The 13,060-nt window shown below is 42.5% G+C and overlaps 2 protein-coding genes across 3 annotated transcripts in view; one reads left to right on the top strand and one right to left on the bottom strand.

Annotated features, from left to right (window-relative positions):
- ARHGEF16 (Rho guanine nucleotide exchange factor 16) overlaps positions 1-6,332 on the top strand; it is a 45,515-nt gene extending 39,183 nt beyond the window's left edge. Inside the window, exons 10-15 of the mRNA XM_075279936.1 lie at positions 906-998; positions 1,724-1,875; positions 2,139-2,345; positions 2,466-2,542; positions 3,808-3,909; positions 5,189-6,332. Coding sequence (XP_075136037.1) covers positions 906-998; positions 1,724-1,875; positions 2,139-2,345; positions 2,466-2,542; positions 3,808-3,909; positions 5,189-5,328 — 771 coding nt within the window. The 3' untranslated portion in view covers positions 5,329-6,332. The remainder of the gene's footprint in view (positions 1-905; positions 999-1,723; positions 1,876-2,138; positions 2,346-2,465; positions 2,543-3,807; positions 3,910-5,188) is intronic.
- A 3,120-nt stretch (positions 6,333-9,452) lies between these two features.
- MEGF6 (multiple EGF like domains 6) overlaps positions 9,453-13,060 on the bottom strand; it is a 267,534-nt gene continuing 263,926 nt past the window's right edge. For both annotated transcript variants that reach the window (XM_075279921.1, XM_075279922.1), the window contains one exon: positions 9,453-10,929. In XM_075279921.1, the coding sequence (XP_075136022.1) occupies positions 10,859-10,929 (71 nt within the window). In that variant the 3' untranslated portion in view covers positions 9,453-10,858. The remainder of the gene's footprint in view (positions 10,930-13,060) is intronic.

Consider the following 13,060-nt stretch of genomic DNA (forward strand, 5'->3'; position numbering starts at 1 on the left):
AGTTTAGATGTATAATCAGTGCATCAGTACTGATGGAGGTCACACTGTTGTTAGGGGGACCCTGGGGATCTGGATTCATTAGTCTCCACTCTACACCTCGTTATTTCCACCCACAAGGTTTCAGCATCCTAACACTGCGCACCTAGTATTATCTCCCTCACACACACTCTCATTTCAGGACATCATGTGATGGGTCCCATGTCCTCATCATCACCACCTTCTTCCACATTCCCCCTAGAATCTGCCATGGTTACATGGCCGCATCCATAACTTTGATGGGAAGAATAGTGCTGCATGCTGTGATATTCTTTCCATGAAATCTGACATAATTGCTGTTGGAGGCTCCAAAGGAAATCTTATTCTATTTACACTTGAAACCGATCACTACTTGGGGGATACCTGGTTGGAACTTTGTTTTCACTAGTGGGTACTTCACTTGAAAGGGTTGAGAAACTCTGGTTTAATCCATTCTTGTGTTCTGTGGTTGGAAGACCTGGCTAATAACGGGCAACAGCTGATCCCAAGGGACCCCATTGGATTATGATGGGGTTCGCTGGGTATTCATTGTTTTCTCTGTGACTGCGTTGGCCAAAAAACCTCATGATTGAGCTTAGACTGATTCTGCGCTGTTGCAGATATGAGAGTGTCCTATCTCTAGTATGAGGCCATTGGCCCATCCTTAGTGTCACTTGGGCTCTATTGTTCCCTGCTAGGTTTTATAAATGTAACCATGTTCATTTGAGTGAATGAACCCTTAATGTGGACATTAGGACTAATCCCCATGTGGCTATCTCTGGTAGGTAATGTTCCCCTAGAATCCTGTGTCTGTTTGTTGATGATACTTGATAAAAGAGAAATAATCTTCTTTATTTATTTATTTATTTGTTTTAATTTTTTTTTTGTAGTTGGTCAAACAGTGCAATGAGGGTGCCCGAAAGATGGAGAGGACGGAGCAGATGTATACCTTACAAACACAACTGGAATTTGGGAAAATCAAGGTAAGGATAATGTCCTGGAAGTCTGAAATTATATGGTAAATTTATATATAGGATTCCAGCCCCTAACCACCCAGATACCATGATCACTATTCCGGCTGTTTTAGCCGCGACATAGAAGTCATTCTGCCGGCACAGCTCCTGTGCTTGTAGCATAATAGTGCTGTATTATTAGTAATTACGTTAAATATTGTGCTAATTATGTGTAATGGTAATACAAATACTAAACATATCTATGCTACTTCCTATTTTTTATGACTGTTATTTAATAAAGTGTATTTGGTTTTTTTGTAAGTTAGCTTTAATTCTAAAAAAAAAAAAAAAAAAAAAAAAAATTACTTAGAATTAATAAGACTAAAATTACTAAAACTTAAAAACATACATACAAGAAAACTTTTCTTTTTTTTTCTTTTGCACTGAGAATATTAGAGTGGCTCAAGTAGTAGAGTGGCTGCCCATATGCCAGCTATAGGTGTGATATTGGGGTTTTAAACCCCAATAATACCTGTGTGGGTCCCTCAGAAACCTTCTCATCAGTATTCACTGCATTGTGACGTCACCCTAGTGTTGTGAATACTAATGAGCTGGCGGCTGAGTGAACATGAATACTCACTGGGTGACCGGCTGAAGGGGCCTGAAAACTGTGAGACTCCTGGGAAAGCTGGGTGAGTTGATACGTCTGTAATACAGAATTTTATACAGTTGATCACCTCCTCTCTGTGCCATAGCCCTTCCCTCTGATATCTGCGTCCCGCTGGCTTCTGAAGAGAGGAGAACTCGTAGTGGCGGAAGAGACTGGAATATTTCGGAAAGGCTTTGGGAAAACCTTCTGCTATCTCTTCCTGTTCAATGATGTTCTCATACTGACTAAAAAGAAAAGGTAAGGGTAAAGAAAATAAATGATGGGAGGAATCTGCTCCCTTATTTTCTGGTAAAATATATGTTCTGTATGAGACTTGGATACCATCTTGTACGTCTTGAGCCATCATATATCTTTGGATTCATGAAGCTTCCTTGTTGTGCTTGGCAACCAAAATAACGAATTTCATAAATGACATCAAAGAAGGGCAACTCTTCTATGTAAAGTGTCAGAACTGTTCTAGTGAAGTCTTATATATTGTATTCCTCATGTGTACTCCGCAGTGAGGACAGCTACATGGTGACGGACTATGTGAAGACCGATCAGTATGTAGTTGATGTGATTGACAATGAAGACAACCAATCACCTGGGTCCACAAAGACTGCGACCAGCGGTATCCGAAGTCCAACCGGGCAGTTTCAATTCCAGATCACAATGAGGAAGAACAGCGAAGGTCGCCAGGACCAGATAGTGCTGGTAGCTGACTCCATGTAAGTGCTTCTTAAGGGGAATGGGAGTAGCTGACATATTCCCTTTGTAGCAAGGTGGACTGCAGCGGGTGGAACAACCACTTTAAGATTTCTCAAATTTTGTCATTTCATGTTTTGCAGAAGTGACAGAGCTAGATGGATTACTGCACTTGAGGTAAAGGAAGAAAGTAAGCGATACAGCAGATCCAAGACTGCAGGTAAGACTACAATACTGGAACATCTTCTGATAGAGTTCCAGATCCCCTGCATAGACTTAAATTCTGACTACCTGCAGCAACCACTAGAGGGAGCTACCTAAAGAGAGATGTACTATTGAGTTCAATTAAAGGGCCTACAGGATTGACCACTTATCCTTAGGCAGATCATGGGGGTGTATTCACCAGGATCCCTGTGGCTGTTTTGAAGTTGCAGCTGCTTCACAAGCCATGTAATGACATGCTTATTGGTCACATGGCTTGTTTGTGGCTCAGTCCCATTCAAGGGAATGGGGATGATATGGAATTCAAAGCAGAGCTATTACACAATGTATCATGTTGTGTTCACCATCAATTGCAGGAAGAGTCCTGGATGGCAGACTTCCACTGATCTTTAATCGATGACTTATCCTAAAGGTGGGAATGGTCATCAATCTTACAAGTCTGGAAAGCCAGTGTTAGGCTGAGGACCAACTTTGCGGAAACAAAGCTTTTATTTGTTGCAGATTTTGTTGCGTTTTTTTGAGCCAAAGCCAGGAGTGGATTGGGCAGAAGGGAGAAGTATAAGAGCCTCCTATATGTTTTGTATTCCTTTTGTAGCCATTCTTGGCTTTGGCTCAAAAAACGCTGCAAAAGCTGGCAACAAAAAAAAAAGCTGCATTTCTGCAAAGTGAGGCTTAAGCCTTAGGCTAAGGCCCCACATTGCAGAAACAGAAATTTTTCTGCAGTCTTTTTGCGCCAAAGTCAGGAATGGAATTGAGAGAAGGGAAACGTCTGAGCGCTTCCTTTTATGTTTTATATTGCTTTTGTAGCCACTCCTGACTTTGTCTCAAAAAGTCACAACAAAATCTGCAACAAAAAACACTGTTACCAAAACCTGGGGCCTTAACCTAAAGCTGTATAAGTCAAGATCTTGCCACAGCATCCACAGTACTCTGTGCTACTAAGAGATTTTTGCATAATTGATATTTGTATTTTTGTGTTTAGTTGAACAAAATGAGAGGTTCCAATATTAGGGTGTTAGTTACCCACTTGACACCTGTCCACACTTGGACTGCTAGAATTACAGATCCATATAAGCATGTTGTTGGTTTCCACCAATATTTTCTCTATCTGCCTGCAATAGAGCAAACCGGAAAATCCATCCCATACTGTGTGAACCTCCCTTGTGTTGAACATCCTTCTCTATTAGGATATTCTTTAATATAAAGTTTCTTCTTTTAATGGCTTACCTTAACTTAGGCACTAAGTCTTCTCACCTCTTTCAGGCTTGCGTCAAGTAGAGATCACCAAGGCGTATATGGCTAAGCAAGCAGATGAAGTGTCGCTCCAGCAAGCTGATGTGGTTTTGGTCCTCCAGGAGGAAGATGGTAATATATAGCTAATAAGCCATATTGACATTGGGAAAGGTTGTCGCCCTCTTGACACTTTGCTAGAAGGGTTGATCCAATCAGAAGTTGCTGCAACTTACCTAACAGTGCTACAGCTGTGATGGGGTTAAAGAAAATGTTCTGGTTCTGTGACATGGCGGCAGGTGTAGGAAGACCAGGCCGCACATCGGAGAGATCCAAAGGCTCATTTTTCTAACTTTAACCATAGCAAAATAGATTGTTGCCCCCTTAGCCCTTGAATGTAAGGTACACATCCTGCCTGTCCTCTTCTAAGTGTGCCCCAGCTAGAAATGATCATCTGGCCATGGCATTGAGGTCTTCAAGGGATATTCTACTTTTCCTAAATGACACTGAATTAAGGTAGTATCTGTAACTCACATGTCTCCTAAACTATGTGCAAAGTTTTGGCACACTTACAGGAGTGTTTATTACATCCCATTCTAAATCCATTATGTGTTCTGCCCCACTCTTTGTAGCTAAAACCGCTTCCTCTCTTCTGGGAAGACTCTCTACATGATTTTGTATTTCGTCCATACTAAACTCGCACAACCGTGCCTTTATAGATATTGCTGTTTACACTGGGACACAATCATGCTGGAACAGAAATGGACCTTCCCCAAATTGTTCCTACAAACTTGAAGTGTACAATTGTCCGAATAGTCTTGGTATAAAGCATTAAAGGGATTTTCCTGGCTAAAAATACTGAAGACCAGTCCTAAGGATATGTCACCTATAAGTCAGTGGGGTCAGTTTGAAATGTTGCACCCCCATTGATCAGCTTTTCTCAGTAGCTATTACACAGAGAATGGGGCTGGAAATAGCCAGCTCTCTTCTGTGTCATGGTCTGACCAGGTTACTGCCGATCAGCTTTCATTCACTAGAATGGGCACTAGGCTGCAATCACTCGGTTCAGCCACTACACAGAACAGAGCTGTGTTTCTGCTTTGTATAAGCTGAGAACAGCTGGCCAGTGTGGGTGACACACGTTGGACCCCCACCGATCTGGTATTGATGACCTGTTCGTTTTTAACCCAAAATAATACCCCGTTACATGGTGTATCATGGCAGCGGGACTGCATGAAACCCCCTAGTTCAGTGATTAAGAGCTGAGGCCCAATACTTTTCTCATGAGTGCTTAGCTTGGGGGTCACTTTGAAGATCGCACTGTGTTCAGATAGTAATTTTAGACCAAATAAGAATGAAGGTGATGCTTGACAACCAATTGACTTATCCCTTTTTTATTTTGTCTTTTTTTCAGGTTGGTATCAGGGGGAGAGGTTGCGAGATGGAGAAAGGGGATGGTTTCCTCAAAGCTGTGCCAAGGAAATCACTAACCAGATAGCTGTGGAACGTAATGTTAAGCGAATGGAAAGACTGAGGATCGAAACAGATGTGTAGATGAACTACAGCCGTACATTACAGTCAACTGAACCATTTAATTCTCAGCAATCCACAAAGTATAAATGTTCCCCCAGCTCCCATGGCGGGTAGTGTGCTCCCTGCTCTCTGAGGATTGGTATTCTGATTCACAGGCCTCGCCTCTAGGTTTTCATATCTAATTTATACATGAAGAATTCTGTAAGTTCACTGCCCCGGCCTGTATGTGGCGCTCCACCCTCCGCTCTACATTGGGGACACTCTGGTGTATATAATACTATACTACTGGCCTCTCATTTAGTTTTTCTCTTTATCTGATATCCTCTTCTTCTTATTGTATATTTTGCAGATTATTTTTGGGGATTTTCCTAGTCGTCGTTTTTTTTTTTTTTTAAATTGCCATTTATTAGAAAAAAAAAATTATGAATTGTTATGTGTTGCCAAACTGACATTTAGGCCTTGTGTACCCATGGTACGGATTTGTATTATGTGCTGTATAGCAGTTATGACTTCGTGTCTTCAGTTTCCAAATACAAAAAAATCTTTCTAATGGCATATTAAGGAGACATTCTCCTAGAGAAGACTATATTGTTTTACACTGAGCCTAAATAACATGTATATATTGTATACTAGAACCACTGCAGATTATATGTAGATATTGGTATATGGCAACCGTCCACTCCATACACAACCACCTATACTCCATATGCAGTGGTGACAAGCATCAGGATTTCTCCATGAAAATTCCCTCTTACCCTTTTGTACATCCAACCTTCTTTGTTTGTTTTCTTAATATATCTTTATAGCAGACAGCCTACTTGCTGCATACTGTTCTATTATTGGGTTGAGCATGCAGCTAGCGCCCACTAGTGACGGGTTTTCCACCACATATCCTTATTAAACTGTTGGTCTGGTTTTAGCCGATGATGATGGAGTTATCTAAGGTCCCCGATTTCATGTCTTGAGCTGCCGCCTCATTTCTTGATGTAGAATTTCAATGCAATCTATGAATGTAATTAATCCTATTAATAAACACTACATGTTTTACGTACAATGTATCCAGAGCTGTATATAATGCATGTGCTCAAAAATCATTGAGAACCTCTATTGTGCTGGGGTTGGACATGTATCTGTGTACGTGCATTTCTACCTTAGTTCTGAGGCCTTGATTTCAGAACAGAAAAATGAATGATATTAACTAGAGATGAGCGAGTACTGTTCAGATCAGCCGATCCGAACAGCACGCTCGCGTAGAAATGAATGGACGTAGCCGGCACGTGGGGGGTTAAGCGGCCGGCCGCCGTCAAAGCGGAAGTACCAGGTGCATCCATTCATTTCTATGAAGCGTGCTGTTCGGATCGGCTGATCCGAACAGTACTCGCTCATCTCTAGATATTAACACTGACAATAGCTACGGCAGGGACGCCTTCGAAACACCACAAAAGAACTTTCCTTAAAGGGGTATTCCTGTCAGAATAAGGTAATCCGTATCCAAAGGATAGGAGGTAACTTGTTGGTCAGTGCACCCCAGCAGCAGGATGGGCGGTAAATGCTGCTCCATTTATTTGAGTGTGATCGCTGAAGAAGGCCAAGTGCTGAGTTTCGGTGGTCCTATCAAAGTGAACGGAGTGAGGCTACTACATTTACGGCACCCCATTACCTGTGATCATTGTAGTCCCAGCTGTCAGACCCTCAGCAATCCGCAATTTTTCCCCAATCTTTTGGATAAGAGTTGTATGGTTATATGGTTCCTTGTTTTTGCTACATTTAGCTTTTGTCCATATGGGCACATCTAGGATCAGTTCCTCCATGTGAATGCACTCTAAGAGAATCTGAAATCCTTCTGTCCCATGAGAGGCTTAGGGCTAGTTAACACGGGGCAAGTTGGCAGTGGATTTTGACGTGGAATTTGCCTCAAAATTCGCTACTCCCATTGACTTCAATGGGAACCGCTCGCTTCTATTTTTCACTAGCTAGGAGTGGGAAAAAAGAAGCGAGCTGCCCTATCTTGCCACGGATTCTGAATCATCCGCAGTGCGATGCTCTGGTCCATTCATTTGCGCCTAATCCGGAATGCCACAACAGGATGGCAGTGCACTGCAGCGGCATCCCATTGCAGCAGCCATGACGGAATGTCTACACGTGGAACCACTTGTGATCTAGCCCCAAGGCTGCTACCCCGTTCCTCCACTCTGGTTCAAACCGCTTTCTATAGGCACAAGCGCACCAAGAAGTCATTAGTAGAGATTTTTTTTTCTACTGTAAAAAGTACAATATTAAAGTTTTTAATATAAATGAGCATATAGTGTATCATTTTGGTAAATTAGTCAGTGTGAATGAGAGCAATGATGAAATGTAATGCCTAAAAGTGAACACAAGGTGGCAGTATCATTCCATTCAGCTGTTTATAAATAATGGTGCTAACATGTAATACCTAAATGTAAAAACAATGTGGCATTGTCATATTTGTGTTCTGTAGGAAGATTACATCAAATAGTACCACTTCTATTGCACATCACAGCACTGCAAAGAATTACATCTATTGTCCTGTATATAGACACCTCAGAGTGCCACTTCTATAGCCCTGTATATAGACCTTGTAGAGTACAAATGTTTTTTTCCAGTATTATCAGGATCAAGGGGAAATGTCAGGAGTGGATATTGGGTGGGGGTGCGATTCCCTTTCCACCTCAGACAGCACAAAGGCAAGGTGCACCCTACCTAGGACCTCCACCCTTGATAATGTCCAGATGCCATAATAGAATACCAACCCAGCTATGACATCCCCTTTCATGTGCCCTAATATAAAATGTCAGTTTACTTAGTGGCCACTAGGTGTCAGCACAATGATCTACATTGCAAGCAGGAAAACCACAAACAGCCTAGGAGCACAATCTTAAGAACTCCATCCCGATAGTTGAGAAGCGAATGATCACATGACACGGCTGTTTATTACATAAAATGGTTGTTATTAAGATCATGTTGCATTCCAAGTAATCGCTTCATTCCAAACAAGTGAAAAAGTATAAATTATGTAATGACCTCGGTATTGATAAATACAGTACATACATACAGACTGTTCTCTGGTGACCTATACATGTTATACAGCGCTTCCTAAATATACATCAAGGGCCTCCTATTATTAAAGGAACGTGCTGAAAACACATTTGGACTGGTTGGTCTAAGCAAAACAAGGGGGTGGCGACAGTTCTGCGAATCTCATCAGCGACCGCGTCTGACCTGTGACTTTATTATAATCTTAGAATTGGTTAAAATGTAGAAGTAGAAACCGTAACCTCTGCAGGCTGGAGGGGGAATAGTGTAACCTCCTTTTTCGGCAGTGCCCTTGCCTTTCACATATGTTAGAATTATCCTGGATGACAAGTGATATTGTGCAATGTAGATCCAGTGTTTTGTCTTAGGAATAGATTTCATAGGACATTGGTCTCATCTAAAGCCTGACTAGTACTGCACGTATGGCTAAGGGGTTGTTACAGTGTATAATATAGGGAAAGTTTCTGCAAGTTAAAGGCCGAACCAGTACGTATAATCTGCTCTGGTCTACAGGGCGGTGACTCTGGGGTACTACGCACACAACATACCCTATATATCGTTTTGGTATGGAGTCATGTGGCCTTCAGCATTCTGTGTTAGGTGTAATCCTTCTTGGGTTTAGATTAGAATGTGTCGATTTTTTTTTTTTTTTTCCTGTTTTGTATTGGAGTCAAAATCCAACGAAGTAAAAAATCTCTATATCAATTTGAAGACCTAAGGAATAGAGATGAGTGAACACTGTTCGGATCAGCCGATCCGAACAGCACGCTCCCGTAGAAATGAATGGAAGCACCTGTGACGCCGGCCGGCCGCCAGCAAAGTCAGCGTCACAGGTGCTTCCGTTCATTTCTATGGGAGCGTGCTGTTCAGATCGGCTGATCCGAACAGTGTTCGCTCATCTCTACTAAGGAGGTATTCCAGTACTTGTAAGGGTGCCAATGTATTGGCACCATACAGCTATCATGCCATGTGTGGCTCCATACAACTCTCATGCCATGTGCAGACACCTTAGGCTATATTCACTTGCTCTATTTACCTACAGTGACACATTGTAACAAGATGTATAAACTAGGACTAGTTTGTGTGGTGGTTTTTGTTTTTTAGCCTCTAAATATGTTTTTTCCATCCACTGACAGCTAGCGCAGATGCTGAAAATCTCACTAGTCCTAACAATATAGCACCTCATACTTACAGAGCGCAGATATCACATCCTATATCCAGTGGGCCTCAGAAGACGCGACCAGTCTGGAGTCACTTTGGTCAGCCGGGTTTCTTTCTTTCTCGGTCTGGGATGGATTTGTTTTGCCAGTTCTTCTGTCAGACATTGCTAAATGAGACAATTTTTCAAGTACTAAGGAAAAGGTTTTTTAAAGCACCAAAAAATTTTCTGCACTTTTTTTCCTTGTAAATCCTTAATAATAGGACACCCCTCCAGTTATACATTACATTAACACCTTACATACATATAGACCGTTACTCTCTCTGCTCTGAGACATTGGCTGCTGTCTTCAATGCAACAGATGTGAACCTTGGCACAAAGCAACCACGTCGCCGTTCCTGCCACTGCTGCAGCTTTGTCTATGTCTTCTTATGTAGTGATACTGGCCAAGATATGCATCACGTGTAACTATGCCGATTACCATTCAGGAGATAGGGAAAGGTGTGATAACCTGTCACCCAGCTTTGCTGGAATCCTGAACTGTAAATCTGACGGTGTATGTAATAATACATGCTTCACTGACATATTGCTGCACAATGAGGCAGATTTCACCAGTCAGGGCCCTGAAAAAGCTGTGTGACAACTACATAAACAGATATACCACGGCTGCTTAAAATGTATCATGATTACACAGACAGATTTGTGGATGGCAAGACATGAAAAACCTCAGACATGAAATTCCTTTTGATATTGCATGAACTTGTTGGTGCCACATATGGTCACCAGACGTGGCAGAGTCTTCAAGAATCTGGCTCATAAATAAGTCAACATAAATAGACTCTTCAACTATGTATCAGGTAAACAAGTCATGGACGATAATGACCAAGATGTCATTAAGGTTATTTGACCCAAAGCCAGAAAGTCTCCAAGGATGTGTTGGCTGGTGTTCAAAAATTGCTGCAAATTCAAGACATCCACAGCCACTGAGTATCATGGTGTCCAGTCTCAGAGCAGGAGACAGCAGGGGCAGACCATGGTTCCCCAGAAGAACGTCTTAGTGTCAAATCAGTGGTGACCTTCTTATGGCCATTGGACCATGGATAGAAAATGGAAATGTCAAAAGACCAAACCAAGAAATGTGAGTTGTCTTCATGGTCTCTGCATTCAAAGGTGGTCAGGGTGTCGTATCTTGTATGTGCAAATGTGACTTTCCCTAATGGTAAATATTCCAGAAGTCTTCACTTGAGAATATCTGCCTCTCCCATATGAACATTAGTGTCCCATATAGATGGTGGCCTTATGGTGGCGTCTGCAATGGATTTTGCTCCCAGAACAAGTCTATGGCCGATGTTTGGTTGAATGTATTAAATATCTAACTGAAGATCGATGTGCTGGTCGAGGTTGTGCATCTGGAAGTCAAAGGAGAGACCATTATTAATAACACTACATAGTATATGCTCTGTAGATCTGGGCCAAGGCTAGACTATGTCTTCCCAACCAGAGGAGAGACAGGTGGTGGGATAGGACTTGAATTACACAACCTTTTCCTACATGGCTCACAATGGGAAAGATACTTCTCCAATTGGAGGAAGCATCACCAATCCTCTGCAGGGCCGCCAAGCCTTCAGCCTTTTCAGTGACAGACTACTGTGCCAAATGAAAGGTTAACTATGCTTGGCCAGAGCCGTACAGACATGTCAGAGCTACAGTGCAGAAGATTGTCCTGACAGAGGGGACATGGACCTCCTTAGGCGGAGCGGAAACATCTGTGCACTCACAGCCATTACTGCCTTACCGCTAAATTATTTCCTGTGGTTGTCAATTTTGCAGTTTCACGCTTCACTTATTACAGATGAAGGGCACAATTCAGTTAGCTGTAATGTGGCCGCGTTTTAGAAGCTTTATTCCATCTGGACCCTCCTTGACTGAAGATCAAGTGAGCTTAAAGGGGTATTCCCATAACCCTTGTTCACCAACCTGCAGGCTCTGTGCTCTGTTCACTTCCTGGTTCTATCGGCACATTGGTGGGCGGGGTTTCACTTGCTCTGCCATCTGCTATGTTTGCAGTCAGTAATGAAGGATTGGTTATAAATGCATTACCACAGTATGAAGCTGATGTAGAAGCTGATGTAGCAGAGCTGAATTTGAGTCAGCTTGCATTACATACAGAGGTACCGGACTCCTTATCTCAGCCCTCATCAGCCAAATTCAATTAAAGCGGCTGATAAGTAGAAGAGCAGGAGATAAGAGCTCAGAAATCCCGGAGCACTCACCTCCCCCCTCCCCTATCTGAGGAGCTCCGTTGAGACATACACAGCTCAGAGCTGCTTCCAGCACTCAGCCCCTCCCTCCCCCCTGAGAGCAGGCAGCTACATCACTGAGGGACTGAGCAGATAATGTGTGAAAGAAAAAATATATGTCTCAGCCCTACGGTTTTTGAACTGAGCAGATAAGCCTGTGGTGCAGGGCCCGTGGTCATAGAAACGCATGTAAACAATGAATTGAATAAATTAAGATAGCGGCCAAACAAAGCAGTTTTGATAAAGCAATGCATTTAGAAAAAGTCTTAAATGCACATAATCTAGCAGTATAGATAGGATCCTTGCTATGGGACAACCCCTTTAAAGGGATATTGCCAATTTAAACCTTTCATGGTTGAGATTGGGAATACCGGTGTTTGGTGGCCTGGAGTATGGGAAGAGATGCACAAGTGTAGTGTCCCAGTGCACTCCTTCCTGCCATTATAAGAGTAGTTGTGGTATGGTATGTAATGTAATGTTTCTCTTCTCACAATGCACTAATACTGGATATCACTTTCTATGGTATAATCTGTATTTTCTGTGTGCATACATTGTGTTTATTGCCATATACTACTCTACTGCCACCTATGGTTCACTCTATGTAGGTGCATGTGATATAGGGTCCCAATCACTCCATACACAGCACGCGCTTCTGCACAGAAGCTTCTAGTAAGCTGTGGGTGGAGACTTTAGCCCTGCCTTCCTCTTAGCAGGGGAAAGGACACCAGGGCAGCCATTTCTGGAGAGTGTAGTGTGTGAGGTAACAGCACCTGCTGCTAGTCCAAATCCAAGCAGGACTTTCAGATTCCTCCTGCCAAACCTAGGAGCTACATGGTGAATCTCACAGCCCATGTAAGGTACAGAGTCTCCTAGGACCATTCACCAGTCCATACAGAGGGAATAACAGCCATAAACTCTACTGCCTCCAAGAAGGAGAGAACCTGACAGAAAGGAGCAGCTAGAAAGGAGCCTTTCTGCATTCCTGGACCTAAAGAAGGCCTCCGGTCAAGTCCAGCGATCCGCGTATGTAATTTTCATAGCATTTTTAGGGCTTTTCCAGGATAAGAGAAATAAGTGTGCTCTTTATTTTTCTCCTTGAAACTGCACCACACTTGGCCATGGGCTATGCCTGGTATTGCCAAGTGCAAGTCTACTATATTATAGAAACCATGCTTGACGCTGTGCCTCTAAGTGACAGCTAAACCTATCGCAAAATATACCCCAAGAATTTATATACATA

Source organism: Leptodactylus fuscus, chromosome 6, assembly GCF_031893055.1.
Source record: "Leptodactylus fuscus isolate aLepFus1 chromosome 6, aLepFus1.hap2, whole genome shotgun sequence".
In the NCBI taxonomy this organism is placed as follows: domain Eukaryota; kingdom Metazoa; phylum Chordata; class Amphibia; order Anura; family Leptodactylidae; genus Leptodactylus; species Leptodactylus fuscus.